Genomic DNA, 19382 nt, shown 5'->3' with positions numbered 1-19382 from the left:
GACATTTGCCTTAATCACTTATCCCATTAGGAATAGTCAAAGGTTCGGACTGTGCCTAAGTGTTGGCTTTTCTCTTCGTTCGGCACATTTTTGTTCGAGGATTTGATCGAGTGATTTGCCCGCGGGACTTATTTATGCTTTGTGAATTCAGACGTCTCCGAATCACGTTAGGCATTTTTAGGCCGAGGTTTTCCGACCGCTTACTTATAACAGATTAGGCTCGGACACCTGAATCCCTGCCTTGTCAAATTTTGATACGGCAGTCCCCATTCGAGGGTGTTAAAGGATTTTGGCTCGGTTCGACGTGACCTTGTTGCCTTTGTCGCATTTTGACGGTAGTCCCCGGTTAGGGATTTTAATAAAAAGATGCCGAATTTCAACGGTAGTATTTAATAAGAAATGTCAGATGAATTTTTCATAATTTTCTTTATATTGCAAGTATTTGCACGTACATAATATGAACTTCATCCGTTTCCTTCTGTTTTTGCCGTAGCAAATACTAAGTGGACACGATTCATTTTGATCGTTTGGTCCTTACATCGAAGCCTAATACAGAAGGTCCGGGATTAGACAAAAATGAGAAACAAAATTTTGAGGACCTATCCGGGGTAGCATTTTACGGTGTTTCTTCATCTGCTTTGGTGAGTTGAACTCATTTTAACTTTTCGGGGTAAACCTCGATGTGGGTATGATAGTCCCCTAGTGTTTATCCGAGCTGCATGATCGGGTAAGCACTATCAAGTCCCCACTCGAGGGGTAGACCCTTCGTTCTCAGGCACTTTGCCTCGTTTTCATAAAGTAACACGTTGTACTTGTTGCCTCATTAAAAACCTTGTCGGAAAACCCACTTTGGGACAAAACCGAACTAAGGAAAAGAGTGCAACACGTGTTTTCAGACCTAACTTCATTCGGCACTCTACTTTCTACAAAAAAAAAAAAAGATAGGTTAATAATAAAAAATAATCACAAGGGTGGGCATTCATACCTTAGCAGTAATATCTCTTCAAATGAGCCACATTCCAGTTATTGCGCAACCGTTGTCCGTCCATGGATTCCAGCTGGTACAATCCTTTATCCGTTATTCCTGTTATCTTGTACGGCCCTTCCCAGTTCGGACCCAACTTCCCGTCATTGGGATTCTTGGTGTTCAAAGTAACTTTCCGAAGCACCAAGTCCCCAACTTGGAAATGCCAAAAATTGGCCCTCCGGTTGTAGTACCTCTCCATTCTCTGTTTCTGAGCTGCTATACGGACCAATGCATTTTCGCGTAGTTCGTCCGCTAGGTCGAGTTTTATGGCCATGGCCTCCTCGTTTGACCCGCCGGTGGCGTATTTGAATCGGAGGCTCGGTTCGCCAACTTCTACGGGGATCAGAGCTTCGGCCCCGTAGACCAACGAGAAAGGTGTTTCTCCCGTGCTTGATTTTGACGTAGTTCTGTAAGCCCATAATACCTCCGGTAGCACTTCCCTCCATTGATGTTTCGATGTTTCAAGTCTTTTTCTTAGATTTTGAATTATTGTTTTGTTCGTGGACTCCGCCTATCCATTTGCACTCGGGTGATACGGAGTTGATACAATTTTCTTGATCTTCAACCCTTCGAGGAAATTATTGACCTTGCTGCCAACGAACTGAGGGCCGTTATCACAAGTTATTTCGACCGGGATGCCGAAACGACAGATAATATGGTCCCATATGAAGTCAATAACCTCCTTTTCTCTTATCTTTTCGAAGGCCTACGCTTCAACCCATTTTGAGAAATAGTCAGTCATAAACAAAATGAAACGGGCCTTACCTGGTGCCCATGGCAAAGGACCAACGATGTCCATTCCCCACTTCATGAAAGGCCAAGGTGATATCACCGGGTGTAGCAACTCCCCGGGCTGATGGATCATCGGGGCATGCCTTTGACACCCGTCGCATTTTCGGACAAAATTCTTCGCGTCATCCTCCATCCGGTTCTAGTAATAACCGGCTCTGATAATTTTTCGAACCAAGGCTTCTGCACCGGAGTGATTCCCGCAGGTACCCTCGTGGACTTCTCTCATCACATAATCGGTTTCTCCGGGACCCAAACACTTGGCCAGGGGTCCGAAGAAGGACCGTCGATACAATTGACCGTCTATTAAGCAGAACCGTGCTGCTTTGGTCCTGAGTGACCGTGATTCTTTTGGGTCGCTCGGGAGCTTTCCATCTTGCAAGTAGTCGATGTATTTGTTGCGCCAATCCCAAGTTAGACCCATCGTGTTTATCTCGGCATGCCCGTTTTCTACCGCCGAATTCATCAACTGCACTATGGTACCGAGGTTGATTTCCTCCCTTTCGACTGAAGAGCCCAAATTGGCCAATGCGTCGGCTTCGTTATTCTGCTCCCTGGGTACATGCTGCATGGTCCACTCTTTAAACCGGTGCAGTATCACCTGAGTTTTCTCCAAATATCTTTGCATACGCTCATCCTTAACCTCGAAGACGCCATTTACTTGGTTAACGACCAAGAGAGAGTCGCATTTTGCCTCGATTACTTCGGCCCCCAGACTCCGAGCCAATTCCAAACCTGCAATCATAGCCTCATACTCGGCTTCATTGTTAGTCAATTTAATAGTTCTAATCGACTTTCTAATGACATCACCGGTGGGGTTTAAGGACGATGCCCAACCCGGAACCTTTTAGGTTCGAGGCCCCGTCCGTGTGTAGAGACCAGATACCCAAGCCTTTTTCGAGGTTAGCAATAATTCTTTTTCGACCTCGGGAATCATGGCGAGGGTAAAATCTGCCACAAAATCGGCCAAGATTTGAGACTTAATGGCTGTCCTAGGCTTATATTCGATATCATATCCGCTAATCTCTACGGCCCATTTGGTTAGTCTACCCGATAATTTTGATTTATGCATGACATTCTTTAGCGGGTAAGTAGTTACTACACATATCGGATGGCATTGAAAGTAAGGTTTCAGCTTTCTTGATGCACTTACCAGTGCCAAGGATAACTTTTCGAGGTGTGGATAACGAGTCTCCGCATCCCCTAAAGTTCTACTCACATAATATATTGGAAATTGCGTACCTGCTTCCTCTCGGACCAAAACACCGCTTACCGCTACCTCGGATACGGCAAGGTAGAGAAACAGCTGCTCGTCTGCCTTCGGTGTGTGCAACAGAGGCGGGCTCGATAAGTATCTTTTTAATTCCTGCAAAGCTTTTTGGCATTCCGATGTCCAGACGAAGTCATTCTTCTTCCTCAGTAATGAGAAGAAACGGTGACTTTTATCCGAAGACCTCGAAATGAAACGGCCTAGTGCTGCTATCCTTTCGGTGAGCCTCTGCACTCCCTTGACGTTGTTCACCACTTCGATATCCTCGATGGCTTTGATCTTGTCCGGATTAATTTCAATTCCCCGGTTTGACACCATGAAACCCAAAAATTTGCCTGATCGGACACCGAAGGCACATTTCTCCGGGTTAAGCTTCATGTTGTATTTGCGGAGTACATCAAAGGTTTCCTGCAAATGTTTTAAATGGTCCTCTGTTTCCAGGGACTTGACTACCATGTCATCAATATAAACTTCCATTGTTTTCCCTATCTGTTCTTCGAACATTCCATTAACTAGGCGTTGGTAAGTTGCTCCGGCATTTTTTAACCCGAAAGGGCATGACATTGTAACAGTAAGTCCCGTATCGGGTAATAAAGGATGTTTTCTCTTGATCCTCCGGGTGCGTCCGGATTTAGTTGTACCCAGAGTAAGCATCGAGAAAACTTAACATCTCATACCCAGCCGTTGAATCGATCATTCGATCGATGTGAGGCATCGAAAATGAATCCTTTGGGCATGCTTTGTTCAAATCCTTATAGTCAACACACATTCTAAATTTATTACCTTTCTTTGGCACCACCACTACGTTAGCTAGCCAGTCCGGATATTTTACCTCCCGGATAGAACCTATTTTTAAAAGCTTTGTTACCTCATCTTTTATGAAGGCCTGTTTCGGCTCGGCCATTGGCCTCCTTTTCTGCTTCACCGGGGGAAATCTCCGATCGAGGCTAAGATTATGAGTCGTGACTTTCGGTGGTACACCTGTCATGTCTATATGGGACTATGCAAAACAATCGGCATTAGCTTGAAGAAATTTAATTAACTTGTTCTTGAGCTCCGAGGTTAACCCCGTGCCCAGGTATACCTTTCTATCCGGTAGATATTCGAACAAGATGACTTGTTCCAGCTCCTCCACGGTAGATTTGGTTGCATCCGAGTCATCCGGTAATACGAATGATCTGGGTACGCCGAAATCATCCTCTTCACCAACCAGGTCCGATCCCTTCTGTTCCGCTTTCGAACCCGTTTCCTTTAATTGCTATTTGGTGTCCTTGCCTCCGATTAATTCATCATCTCTTTGATCCGGCTTTTTTGGAAAAAGTGGCGCTTCCTCGACCGCGAACATCTCCCTTGCAGCGGGCTGTTCACCTCGGATAGTTTTTATCCCCTCCGGGGTCGGGAACTTCAGCAACTGATGTAGTGTTGACGGTATTGCTCTCATGCTATGAATCCACGGTCTACCGAGCAAAGCATTATACTTCATATCTCCTTCGATGACATAGAATACCGTCTGTTGTATGGTGCCGTCGATGTTGACCGGCAAAGAAATCTCTCCCTTCGTGGTTTCACTTGCCATATTGAACCCACTGAGTACTCGGGCTACCGGCACAATCTGGTCGAGTAGCCTTAGCTGTTCTACCACTCTCCACCGGATGATGTTGGCCGAGCTACCTGGGTCAATCAAAATACGTTTAACTTGTGATTTGAAAATAAGAATAGAAATTACCAATGCATCATTGTGCGGTTGAATGATGCCTTCTGCATCCTCATTGCTGAAGGAGATGGAACCCTCGGGTACGTAATCCCGGTTGCGCTTCTCACGCACAACGAAAACCTTTGTTCGTTTCATCACCGGCCCCGAGGAGCATCTGTTCCCCCAATTATCATATTGATTACATGTTGAGGTTCCACCGGTTCGGCCCGTTTGTGAGATTCCCTTTCCTTGTAGTGGCTTTTAGCTCGTTCACTCAGGAATTCTCGAAGGTGGCCATTCTTCAATAAGCGAGCCACCTCCTCCCTTAGTTGGCGACAGTCCTCAGTTTTGTGCCCATGGGTTTCATGATATTCACACACCACGCTCGGGTCCCGTTGACCCGGGTCTGACCTCAATGGCCTTGGCCATCTTGCTTCCGTGATACGGCCGATAGCCGAGACGAGATCCGAGGTATTGATGTTGAAGTTGTACTCCGATATCCTTGGCGGGTCTTTGTTGCTAGCCGAACTCCCGGCATCGCTTCTAAATGATAGACCTCGACTGTTCGACGGGCGCTCGGCCCGTTTATCACCCCGACCAGAGAAGTGACTGGGGCCAACCCTTGATCTTTCCGATCTGAAGCTCGTTTTTTCGAATGAGAGTATGGCCGGTATCTTTCCCTCGATGATCGCGTCTCCGGCTCGTAAACTTTCCTCGACCTTTCAAAGCTTTTGCTCATATTTATGGGTCCCGGGGGAAGCTCGAGTTGGTCATCCTCTACCCGAATCTTTGATTCGTACCTGTTATGAACATCTGCCCAGGTTACAGCCTCATATTCCAACAAGTTTTCTTTCAGTTTGAATGAGGCCGTCGAGCTCCGAGGATTAAGCCCTTTGGTAAAAGCTTGTGCAGCCCATTCCTCCGGAACCGGAGGGAGCTCCATCCGTTCCCTTTGGAAACGGTTCACAAATTCTCGTAACAACTCATCATCCCTTTGGGCTATGCGGAAGATGTCCGCCTTCCGTGCCTGCACCTTTTTAGCCCCGGCATGGGCTTTTATGAACGCATCTGCGAGCATTTCGAAGGAAGTGATTGAATGCTCGGGCAGATGGTCATACCAGGTCAGTGCTCCTTTCGATAGGGTTTCCCCAAACTTTTTCAACAACACGGACTCAATTTCATCCTCTTCGACGTCATTGCCTTTTATGGCACAGGTGTACGAAGTCACGTGCTCCTGTGGGTCCGTTGTGCCGTCGTATTTCTGGATATCCGGCATTTTGAACCTCTTCGGGATCAACTTCGGAGCCGCACTTGGAGGGAAAGGCCTTTGAATGTACCTCTTTGAATCCGGCCCTTTTAGAATAGGCGGAGCCCCCGGTATCTGATCCACCCGAGAGTTATACGTTTCCACCCTCTTCTCTGTTGAATCTACCCGCTTTGCCAAGGTCTCGAGCATCTTCAGAACTTCGGTGGATGAACCGGCTCCCGATCCATTACTCTCGACTCTCCGTGTTTCATCCCTCCTTGGTTCGGTGACCCCTTTTGACCTTTCCGGAGCTGCCTTATCATTTTTGCTGCGGTGAGCTATTGCAATTCCTGTTCGGCTATGGCGGTCCCCGTTCTATGACATTTCAAAAATTAAACGTAAGTTAATCTCATCCGGAGTATCCGGTGCTTTCCGGCCTTGAGCCCGAGATAAAGTAATTGAGTTGTGAGTATTCAAGGGATCAGTGGCCGGTAAGGTGGCATTCTCCTGGTTCACGGTGTTCTGCCGGTTGAGGCCTTCCCTCGAATCAACAGAGTTTGGGTCGATTGGATCTGCTGGTAGGCTTCGTAACCCACTGTTCTCGTTTTCAGCCACAATCTTGTTGTTGTTGGCATGACCAGACTGCCCATTGTTTGCCATTTGGTCTGCTTTTTTACAGAAATTAGCAGTAGATTCCTTAATCAAACGGGTAAAAGGAGATAGAAGCAAAGATTAAAAAACCACTATTATCCTAGCCCCACGGTGGGCGCCAAACTGTTTACCCCGAATTTCGGTAACAATTGAATTTGTAAGTGAGGTATAGGATATGTGGATGAATTTTAATCTATTTTTGGTTGATATGAAATATGTATGGACTTGTTTGTTATAATATATATAGATATGTATATATATTGAATAAGTATATTGATATTGGTGATTAAGCTAAATCTATATATATATATATATATATATGTGTGTGTGTGTGTGTGTGTGTGTGTGTGTGTGTGTGTGTGTGTGTGGCAAATAAATAAGTATTGAATGGATGAACAATAGTATTGAATGGATGAACAAAATCGAAGAGAGAGAGAGAGAAAGAGAGAGAGAGAGAGATTCAATATATTTTTCTATTACAATGTTCTAGATCTGAAAAAGCCAACCCCTAAAAGTAGGAAAATGTCCTCTATTTATAGGTTTGCCTCATGGGCCTTGAATACAATACAAAGCCTTTTAGAATAAAGAAACCCTAAAAGGATAAGGTAGGACCGTACGGTTTGACACTCGTACGGTCCCCAGTACAAAATAACAGAACGGTCTTGACGCGTGGCAGCACCGCAACTGGTTAACCGGACCAACGGCCACGTTCAGTTCGGACATGGAGTAACCGGACTAACGGCCACGCGAGTTTGACTTGGAGAAACCGGACTAACGGCCACGTGAGTTTGACTCGGAGACACCGGATCAATGGATACACTTCTCTTATCTCGGGTCAGCCGCATTCGGTGTAATCACCCCGGTCTGAAGAAAAGACCAAACATACTCGTGCTCATTTGGACCTACCCTCAGCGCCCGATTTCACCGGTCTTACATTGACCCGGTTTTCACGGTATACATCTACAACCTTAATAGGAAAATTAGCTACTCATATTATTGAATGAAGAACAAAATAATAAAGAAGTCATTAATGCTTACACTGGAATGAAGAAGAATCTTGTTCTCAAAAGCTTCCAAGACTACGAAATATTCAATGCTAAGGAATAAGAGTCTCAAAAATAGATGATAGATGACCCACAAAATCCTAAACAACTATTTATAAATGTCCAAAACGCGAAAATTACATATGACAAAATTGCCCCGACGAAACCAAGTACGGGCCGTACAATTAAGTACGGGCCGTATAATTAAGTACGGTCCGTATAATATTATACGGTCTCTCTTTCTGCACTTCTAGGTCAACTTGTACGCCAAAATGTACGGCCAATATTTATGAAGTAGGGTCCATATAACTTTACCTCCAGTTGCCTTCAGTGAATTTGTCTGCAATGCATGGTGTGAAGTACAGCCCGTATGTACATAAATATACGATCCATACATTGTGGCCATATCTCACCTTGTCAAAACTCAGGCATTCTGTTTCTTGCCATCCAGGTCTGGTGCTCATGTATGGCCCGTACAAATATGTACAGTTCGTACTTCTCTACTTTTGTGGACTTCTTAGTGAAATTTCCTTGCATTTGCCTTTTGGTCATCAATTACCTGAAACACAACAAAAACACATAAAAACAACTTGCACTTGCTTAAAAACAAGTAAAACTTATCGCCAAAAGGCATCAAATGTGTCGTAATTCTACGGCACATCAGACGCACACTTGGATTCTTGAATATTCCTGATAAATCTTTTGATCGCTCAATATTCTGAATTCTCTCTTTATGGTTGCGCATACCTTCTTCTTGGAAAGACTTGGATATTTATAGCATTGAGTGCACACCAGGTTGGCAGAGACAAAACCCTCTTCGAGTAGGCCCCTAAAATATATTAAGGTTTGTGTTGAATTGGGATTCTTGTCTTTTGAGTCGGCTACTTTATCCTTGTGGAAGTCTGAATGATCTCGACAATTATGGAAAGGAATCCTATAACTTGACCTCCAAGTCTTTATCATAAATCTGCAAATCCTAGCTGTTGTAGGACTTGCACTGGAACATGTTCACAAACCTGTTTCATCCACTTGGTTCGTCTGCCTCTGAATCTCTACACTATTTGAGATGGAACATGTTCACGAACCTGTTTCATCATCCCCATCTCGTTCATTCCTACGAATCTATCTGGAGCCTTCTTTTGTGATGGATGATGGAACATGTTGACAGACCTGTGTCATGCATTATGCACTTTGCTCTGTATCTGTGTTTCTACACATATCTTCTTTCGATAGAACATGTCTGAAAACCTGGTTCATTTACCACGTGTACGTATTTTGTCATGCATCAAAACTTAAGCATGCCAACAAATAATCTCTTCTTCAGTGTAAGTTTCAAGGATTGGAAGTGTTAGGTCAAACTCCATATAAGTAGTAGCATCCATTGATTGATTGGTGTTATGCGATGGGATTTGGGCTATAAGTGATAGCACACTACCAACATCCTCAACAAGTTATAAATTTTCACTATTAACATTGGGGTTGTCATCTGCAGGTAGAATTCCGATATTTTTCCACCAATGGAGAATGATAGAGGTCTTAATATCCATACTTCTACAAGAATGCTGATTGCTTGACGTAAGTTGAACTTGTTGTCATTAGATAATGGGTGACTTCCATTGTGCTCATTAAAAGGAAAAAAATTATGTTGTTTGCTCCAAAAGAGTGCTAATTGTTTGCCGTAAGGTTCTATGGTTTGCATATATTAGAGGGACAACAAATATATTTCTCATAATAATTTGATCTAGTCTTGCAAAATTTCAAACTTAAAATAGACTAATTATAGCTACCAAAATCAAGGAAATAAGTATCAAATTTATACAAAATTGGTAGATAGGAACTATATAGGTGATTTTGAAATTTTGCAAGACTAAATCAGATTGCTATAAAAATATAATTTTTTTCTTTTAGATACTTGAAATTTACTATGTGCATGACATTAATGATGATTACTATAAATATTTTAATATTTTATGTTTATACATACTATATTTCTTACAAAAAATTATTACAATATATTTGAGTATGGCTGTTGAAGGGGAGCCTTGGCGTAATTGGTAAAGTTGTTGCCATGTGACCAGGAGGTCACGGGTTCGAGCCGTGGAAACAGCCTCTTGCAGAAATGCAAGGTAAGGCTGCGTACAATAGATCCTTGTGGTCCGGCCATTCCCCGGACCCCGCGCATAGCGGGAGCTTAGTGCACCGGGCTGCCCTTTATTTGAGTATGGCTGTTATAGAGAGGTAATTTTATAAAGAGTGTACCGCTATAATGAACGACACTGCTGTTATAAGTTGAATATTGTTATAGAGAAATAAAATATAGCATGAAAAATTAGGTCTGGAGAAAATTAAGCTGCTATAGTGAAATGTTGTTATAACGAATAACAATTATAGAGAGGTTTGACTTTATAAATTTTTGCTCAAGTCATTATAATTAAGATCACTTATCCCGAACTTTAAATAGAGGGCAAAATTAACCCCTTTCCCTTGAGTTGGAGCAACCCTTAGTATTTTGAGCTATTTGGATAGTTGAAAGACATTTTTGAACCAAAAACATAATAGAAGGTAAAGTTTCAAAAGGTAAAATTAACCTATTTCAAACAGTCCTGGGGTATTTTTGACTCCTTTCCCTTTGGGATGTGACAATTGGGGTAAGCTTTTACTTCAAAACTCTTCTTTTTTTAAAAGAAAAAAAGGTAGAAATATTACATAGGGGGTAGGGGAAGGAAAAATGAGGAAAGGGATTACAAAATAGAGAATCGAACCCTCACCAACAAGATAAAAGTTCACGCAACCAACCAACTGAGATACTAAAGTCCCCTTTTACTTCAAAACTCGTTTGCTAGATACATATCTTGTAAATTTCCTTCTACAATTTTCTAAAGTTCTTTACGAAAAATATAAGCTTTTGTACCTTTAAAAGGTCAGCCTTAAGAAGATAGAAAAAAAAGGAACCTTAGGAGCAAATCAATATACACAAATATAGCTAGTTATACGCGAGAACTTTTTGCATTAAGGAAACCAAACGTTGATTCTGTTAGTTAGTCTCTAGGCCTCCAATGTCATATTAATATATATATATATATATATATGTCTCTAGGCCTCCAACGTCATATTATCTCAGTGCGTCATCCCAAATAGTAAAGCTGCTACTTTCGTTCGGTACTGCTGCTTCCTTGATGTGGGGACCGAGAACTTCCAAATATGTTGGGATTGATTAATGGCATTGATTGGTCCACCAGACACGAGTCCAATAATGTAGAGGCTGTGCAAAATGCGAGCTAGTAATCATCCATTTCCTCTCCATGTTTCTAATAGAGAGAGACAAATGAGAGATTTCTGAGTTCCTCCGCCTTAAATCAAGTAAAACGAAGTGCACGTTTGGCGGCTTCAAGGGTGTTCAGAAGAAGCATTGCAACTGTCATAGGACCTACACCTCCCGGCACTGGGGTTATTGCGGAAGCTATCCTGACTGCTTCTTCGAAGCAAACATCTCCAATCAAACGGTAACCTTGTTCGCTCTCAGGGTCCTGCACCAATTAAACATAACTAACCTTATTGTTTCACATGTACATCAATTTTACTTTTTCGACAGAAAAGTTATGACTAATCCAACTGGGTTTACTTTCACTGGCATGCACTACCAAGGAGGAACTTCAGAAATTACCTCAATTGGGTTTATTCCAACGTCAAGAACAACTGCTCCAGGCTTTATCCAGCTACCACGGACTAAATTAGGCACTCCAGCGGCTGCAATAAGTATATCAGCTTCACGAGCAATAATTTCTGGATTGTCTGAATATGCATGCACAATACTTAGTGTTGCATGGTGCCTCTGCAAACATTGTTCATACCATTTAATATGGCGAGAAGAAAATACATAGACTCTAATACGGAGAGACAATTAATATGAGCAATCAAAAATCTTAGATTTATCAATACAGTCAAAATTTTGGTTCATTATCAAAGATCAGATATTCAGTATAATTTTGTCACCAAAGACTGGACATACTGTATACAGTATAATAAATCAGTTCCATGTTTGGTATACAAGCAGAGTAACTACTTCCTCATTGTCCTATAACAATATTTTGTTACATATGCAATCTAGTGCTTTATATAGACACTGATTAAATTAAAATTTTAAGATTGTTTCACACCACTGAAACCATCTACTTATAGCATAGTTAAGAATATAAAATTCTATATGCCCCAAAATTTAAAAACAGTCGGAAACATAATTAACCAAAAACATAAAAAAGCGCATATGATAAGGGAAATGAAACCTCAACTGATGAAACTAATACAACAAAAGCTATGCCTCAGTCCCAAACAAGTCGGGGTCGGCTATATAAATCCTTACTAACCATGTTACTCCATTTAAACTAATCTCTTGCCAAAATCAAATACAACTGATAAAACTAATTACTTGATTTATATGCTGAAGCTTCAAATTATTAACACTCAATCTTCTACAATTAACTTTAGTCTTAACTAACTTAAATTAGCATTAGGGAAGAAATTTTAATTTAGTCATCGCAAGGCCACATAGACCACATTAACAATACCACAATGTTTTTTGAATAATACAACAATGACATATTTTTGAACAAAAAATGTATGAATGTGCTAATGGCATACAAATGACCCCTTAAGGTGGCATCACATATTTCTCAAGAACTGGATTTACAAGAGTGCAACAAAGCGACAGATATATATGACAGACTTATCACCTGCAACAATAAAAATGTAGGCAGTCCAACGATGTTGCTCCTCCCAATCACTACAGCTCTCTTCCCAACTATTTCAACATCAGACCTGAGCAATAACTCGATGCAGCCTTTAGGAGTGCACGGGATGAACAATGGCTCTCTACCCTGGATGGCCAAGTTCCCAATGTTTAGTGGATGAAATCCATCCACGTCTTTTTCTAAGCTTAGTACATTCAAAATCTTCCCCTCGTCAAAATGCTGTTCCAATGACTTCTGTTAGCAACAGAAAATATATAACACACTTGGTTGTGTGTGTGTGTGTGTTTGGGGAGGGGGGGGGGGGGGGGGGTTTGTTGGTGGCACAGCATAGTGACTATGCCATATATAGACTGTGATTACAGAAATTCAATTGATATCTCCCCTAGATTTAATATTCTGAATTTCAACTTTCATTTGAGCTTCACTGAGATGAGCTGTATATTCAACCATTGTTAACATCTACTTCCTTATACCTTTCACATAAAATGAATAAGCCCATACTACTTAGTTGAAGATTTACCTGTGGCAAAGGAAGCTGCACAAGAATACCATGAATTGATGCATCCTTGTTATAATTTGACAATGCATCACAGACGTCCTCTTCTGTACAGCTCTCAGGGAGTTCAGCAATTGAAAATCTGATCCCAACCTCGTGGCAAGCCATTGTTTTGTTACGGACATAGGCAAGAGAGTCTCGCCTTTGGCCCACCAATATTACAGCCAAACCAGGGACCTTTCCTATTGACTCCTTCATTTTGCTAACTTCTATTGCTATGCTTGATTTAATTTCCTCGGCAGCAGACCTCCCATCAATTATTCTAGCACTCTTATTGTTGGCTGCTGAAAATAAATTAACTAGAAGCAGAACTTTTCTTTGATTCTCTTTTGGTTCCATCATAGGGAACTTGAAAAACCGAGATTGCAAAGAATAGATAAAGGCAGTATAAGGATCACTAAAAAGCAAGAATGTGCAATATTACAGTTACAGAACAACCAAGGTTGTATAGCATGAAAAATTTTCGCTCCCCAAAATTCAACAAGAATTTACTTTGTGAGGCTGCTAAGGTCAGATTGGAAGCGTCACATTTGAAATGTTAGTTTGACATTATGATGTGAAGAGTCCTAATGAAATGCTCTTTAGAATACAATAGAGTTCTTTTACCCAAATGCTTCTTTAAAATTTGGATTCCCCGTTAACTTTGGTCTCAACAATAGCAACTAGAGGCCCAATACCTTTAAACCCCTGCTTTCAGAGTTTGATTTACCCCATGAGAACAGCCCAGTACTAGCATAAACTTCCCCAATAAATCAGAAAAAGAAAATGTTCACTCTCGTTTCCATCAATATTTTCTTTTCTTTGTTAGTGTTTCATTTGCAAATTTTAGGTAGGAAACAGAGTAATATTCTAAATCTGACATTTTTTTGCCCCTTCTCTTCTTACTCTTTTGCATGTGTTTCTCAGATTGTGTCAAGGGAAACAGAGAGGAGAGCGTCTTAGGGTTCACAAAGGATACTTATATTATGGCAAAAATTGAAAAAGGTGAAGCTAATTTTGTGTTACCTCTGAGAAACTAATTCGCAATGATCATTTCTCTACATGTTGACCACAACCACAGACAGCCACGAGACAAAACCTTTTTTTTTCTTTTTGCATGACAATTCAATGCTGATTTGCTTTTCCCTTTTTTTGGTTTCTCTTTTTTATCTTTAAGTGTGGAAAATAGCATACATGACTGCTCTAATTTAAGCATGCACTTGACTAGAAAAACTATCCAACATTGGAAGATTGAAGAGTCATGACAGTTAAATGATTAATACTCATACAGCAGGCTCCCTGGCGTTTTCTCATTACCACAAAACGCAGTCACATCTTCATGTGAGCTATGAGGCAAAGCATACAAGTACAGCTTATCAAGAAAACAGAACAATTCAGTAAGATAATTATAGGTATAATGTTGAGAAAATACTTCTACCAAGCAGAAATCCACTAAATACCTAACATCTTGATTCCAGTTTGACAAAGGAAATGGAAAAGATGCTGCACTAGCTAATCAATTTTAGCTTTTTAATGGCTGAAAGGTTCTTGCTACTAGCTGTTACATGTGATGGAGGTTAGAGAGAAACAAAATGGGTCACCTAATGGTTACTTCAATGACCATTTCAGTCATAAGATATTATGAGCAGTTATATAGGATAACTATGAACAGGTGAAATTAACGATGCATGGTATTAATCTGCTAATTGCTTTTCAGCAGCACAATTTTAGGTATGGAACTAAAACAGGTCAAGGATCTTTCAAACAATATAAGCTATCTTTGCCGGTACTTGAAAATTGAAATGACAATATAATCAATCAATTAAATGTGCCTCAATTCCAAACATCTCGGGGTCGGCTATATGGATTCCGCTCTGTTCGGGTCAGAAGTTCTTGTTATGACAAAAGACAAAATATATGATTGCCAGGAAATGATCTTTACTCAGAAAATACCGAATTCAGCATTTTATCAAGGAAAAACACAAGAGTTGCTACAGTACTGACACGGAGAAGCTACACCAAGTGCAAAACTCAATGAATTCCGCACCAGGCTAGCTTGGTGTCATGATTACTATCAGTAACCTAAGAATGATGGCTAAAGTAATTCTGATTAGGCAGTTCTTCTAGAAGAGAGTTTTCCACCCTTTCTCTTAGTCAGATACTCAACCGTAGAACAATCTCAAACAGGCCCAAAAAAGTAAGAAAAAGGGTGTGTTTGGTAAGAAGGAAAATGTTTTTCATGGAAAATATTTTCTTGGGTTTCTTACTTATTTTCTAGTGTTTGGTTAGTAAGCTAAAAACTATTATCTCAAGAGCATTATAAAATGTAATCCAGCAAAACACTATAGGGGTGCGGAATGGGGGCGTTGGGTGGGTAGGGAGGGGACAATAAACTTGGAATGTAACTTGTTTTCCTTTTAAAGAAGCTAGAGAAAACGTTTTCCAGAACATTTTGACCAAACCAAACGAAAATGCTTTCCTCCATACCAAACACAACCAAAAGGCCAAAACTTTTCCAGGAAATTTTGCCTAGTTTATAACCCAAGACTATAGCAAGTACACAATCAAAAAGAGCCCCATTAGGCAAAATAAGTAAACAATTGAAGCAATATCTTCAGTCAAGAAAAATAAAGGGTGAGGGGGCTTACTGGTAGGAGGAGGAGAGTGAGAATGGGTGAAATTGGAAGACCATTCATCTGGGATGTCAAGTGAAACAAGTGGTGGACACCTTGGGTTGCTGGAACTGAGAGCCCTTGACCATAATATATTGCACCGACACACCATTCTTCTTATCAGTCTTAGACCTATCATCTTTCAAGAGAGGAGAAAGTGAAGGAATGAGCTCAGACTCCTACGACATGCGAATACTCAAGAGCGACATAAAGGGTTAAGGCTCCCAAGAGAAATTACCCATCGGCTAACCAAACTTTTGGGTAGGGGTGTCTAATTAAAAAGTCTTTTCACCAAGGATTTTATTACGGGTTGGGTCAAAAGGGCCAAATGATCTATTTTCTCGTTTTTCGCGAAAAATATTTTCGCGGATTTTTTGTGAAAAATATTTTTGAGGAAAACATTTTCCGTGGTAAATATTTTCAAGAAAAACACATTTTTGGTAAAAAATATTTCCCTTCATATTAAACATATTTTCGTGAAAAATATTTTCCTTCATATTAAACATACTGCAAACTTATAAGATACATGATCAAGTGTATACATAAAAAAAAAAAAAAAAAGTAAATCTAAAGCAATAAATCCAAATTTAAGTAAATCTTAAAAATGAAATTTAAATTGTAACCTTTGAGATCACTTTAAAATGATATGTTGGGTTTATGAAATTATCTTGAGCCCAACCCATAAAATTTTGGGCGGGTTGGGCGGGCCATCACCTTTTGGGTCAAATTTGACACCCCTACTTTTGGGGGTTCTAATTAAAAAGTCTTTTCACCAAGGATTTATATTACGGAAAAGGGCCAAATATACCCCGTACTATCAAAAAGGGTCAAATATATCATTATTTATCTTTGGGTTCGAATATCTTTTCTACAAGCATTATCTTTTAGGCACATATATCACCATTAAAGTTGACCAAGGTTAATATTTTTAATGAAGAAAATGCTATGTGGCATGCCACCTTATTGTCCAAATCTAATTTTAACCCTCCCTCCTTCCATGTCATCTTTCACCATTTGCACCTCCCCTCCACCACTACTACACCATTATACCCACCACCATTTTCACAAACAACTCTTGAAAAACCACTTTTAGAATAAAAATTATTAGTTAAAATATAGTTAATTGGGATGAGTCATTTGAAGCAATCACTGAGTCAATAAACAAGGTGAGTTGAATAGAGCTAAAGAAGAGAAGAATAAATGCATGCAGGTCCTTTATGTAGAAGTGGGATTTGGTGATTGCTTGCAGCGAATGGAACGTCAAAATGGGAGACTTACCAATAATGTTCGTAAAATACTTTTAAGGAACAAGATTAGCGTAATTAGCACGTTATCACTGGCTGCTAAACCCAATCCATTTCCATTGTGGTGAAACAGCTATATCCAGCAAAATTAAATATTCGCTTCCTAATTCGATATACACTCGTTCGGACACATAAGAGCTAAGTATGTAATCCACGTTAACTCATAAGAGGACTTCAAAGTATATTTAGTAAATCTAAACTTGATTTTTTAATATAGTTGTAAATAAATAAAAAATTTCTAGTTAAAAAGAAAATCAAGAAATCCATTTGAAGCGTTTTGATTTCTTCCACCTTTCGAGTTTGTGAAAATGGTGATGGGTATAGTGGTGTAGTAGTGGTGGAGGGGGAAGTGCAAATGGTGAAAGATGACATGGAAGGAGGGAGGGTTAAAATTGGATTTGGACAATGAGGTGGCATGACACATTGCATTTTCTTCATTAAAAATATTAACCTTTGTCAACTTAAACGGTGGAGAGGTATATTTGGACACAAAGTATAACGAGGGGTATATTTGACCATTTTTCGATAGTACAGGGGTATATTTGACCCTTTTCCATTTATATTAAGCTACCCCTTTTAGGATTAGTAGTAATCTACATCTATCTATCTATATATATCTATATCTATCTATCTATCTAACAAACTCCTCAACCTAAAAGTTAAATTACGTAAATGTCCTTTTTAAAAACCTGATTAGCCTACTGATTAAAAAGCCAAGCACAAACAGTTCCAACCCACGCTTCCAGAACGGATGTGCTCTTTCAGAGAATTAAGTTCCACCCCGTCAGCACAAGTCACTATAGTTCTTGCTACTTTTTGGAGCGCCAGCATTTGGCTAAATTCCAGTTAAGAAAGTGGGCTTAGCGTGTCGGTCTTTTTGGTGTTTCAAACAAGTAATTTTCCTAATACTCTTTCTGCTGCTTGAATTTAATTCTCGAACATGTATAACATTATCTCAATTACCGTTACAAAAATATTGTGCCAACAATTGTATGCCTGTATTTATATTAATTAGTGCTCAGCCTGATACTTCTTGCGTAATTTAATTTTTCTTCCATACATAACTCAGTAGAGCAGTCACTTTGATGGACCATGAATTATTAGTTTGGAGTAGGGTTGTTATGTTATGGTATATATCACTAGGTTCAACACTTGGTCATTTATGGCGACTCACTAACTGGTTAGGATGCTAAGTCGATAGATTAATACTCACTGTTTAAGAAAAAATTCACATCAGAAGGCATTTTTTCTTTTTAGGTATAAATAGTTTTTAATATCATAATTTAATCGTTGACTATTTTGAATTCAAGTATTATGTCACTATGTATGTTATTCTTTTAACAATAAGGAGGACCATTTTTATCATTTTCCTGAACTTGCAACCTTTAATTTCTATTATATGTATAACTCAAACATATACCTTGATATGAGATTATACTCTTATCATTTAATAAAACTGTGATCATAAACGTGGGACGGTGACCATAATAGCAGAAAGGAACTATTACTAAAGAAACAGTTCTTTCTCCCCTAAATTTCACTTTCCCAAGCTTGAAAATGAAGGATATTCTTTCACATTCATTCATATTCTTTCACATTCATTCAAACGCAATTTTCAGTTTTTTTGGGATGGGATTGAGAGGAGTGAAATGTCAGTTGCCTTCAATCAAACAAAGTATAAATGTTGTTGTATTAGTTGACATTACGCATTGAATCTTGTGTTAGAGTTTTAGTCTTGTAGATCCTACATATTGCTCAACGATTTCACAACAAGATTATACCCAAAAGGAAAATTGGCATGTTTTAAACCAGATGGAGAAGTTCTAAAAGCCAAAGATATTGGTACCCTTTTTTCCTTTTTCATTGTGTTTTGTTTCTCTAATAATGCTCATCTTTACGTTGCATTTTTAAAATTAAGGGATATCAATATCGACAAGAAGACACACCTTGTGATTAAACGAACGGATGAAAGGAATATACACAAGGAATATCGTCTATAAGAAAGTATTAGGTGACATACGCTTAATTACATGTTTCTACATCACAAAATCAAAACAAATAAAAAATCACATATATCTGATTAAACTTTGATACTTCATCTTTCTAGGTTCAAACGATATCCAATCATCTTGATCTCGACAAATAAGTCAGAATACAACAATCCACATTGATCATTTACATAAACTTGTACTTTATTCATTCATGTATAATTATTTACTCAACTTTATTTTAAGAATATTGATTTTATTTTATACAAATGTGTATTACATGACCTGATATATATACGTGCAACACACATGCCGAAAGACTAGTTATTTTAAAAGCATGAATATAAATATTGGTTGACCAAAATATCCGTCAAATATCGGACGGCTTTTATACCCTTTTAGTCTAATTCTATCAT

At 39.6% G+C, this 19382-nt stretch overlaps 1 protein-coding gene across 4 annotated transcripts; it reads right to left on the bottom strand.

Moving 5' to 3' along the window:
- Positions 1-10524: 10524 nt before the first annotated feature.
- Positions 10525-15965, bottom strand: LOC132056827 (bifunctional protein FolD 1, mitochondrial-like). 4 transcript variants are annotated; one of them, XM_059449194.1, is made up of 5 exons: positions 15651-15965; positions 12988-13371; positions 12450-12686; positions 11384-11551; positions 10525-11246 (listed from the first exon to the last, which is right to left on the bottom strand). In XM_059449194.1, the coding sequence occupies exons 1-5, from the start codon at positions 15696-15698 to the stop codon at positions 11076-11078; spliced, it is 1008 nt and encodes a 335-aa protein (XP_059305177.1). In that variant the 5' UTR covers positions 15699-15965; the 3' UTR covers positions 10525-11075. The 4 variants fall into 4 exon arrangements, with proteins under 4 accessions (XP_059305177.1, XP_059305173.1, XP_059305174.1 ...); XM_059449190.1 differs by having other exon boundaries at positions 12988-13322; XM_059449191.1 differs by having other exon boundaries at positions 12988-13307; positions 15651-15964.
- Positions 15966-19382: the final 3417 nt, after the last annotated feature.

Source organism: Lycium ferocissimum, chromosome 5, assembly GCF_029784015.1.
Source record: "Lycium ferocissimum isolate CSIRO_LF1 chromosome 5, AGI_CSIRO_Lferr_CH_V1, whole genome shotgun sequence".
In the NCBI taxonomy this organism is placed as follows: Eukaryota; Viridiplantae; Streptophyta; class Magnoliopsida; order Solanales; family Solanaceae; genus Lycium; species Lycium ferocissimum.
Note: the sequence above shows the minus strand (reverse complement) of the source record. Positions and strands in the feature narration are given on the sequence as shown.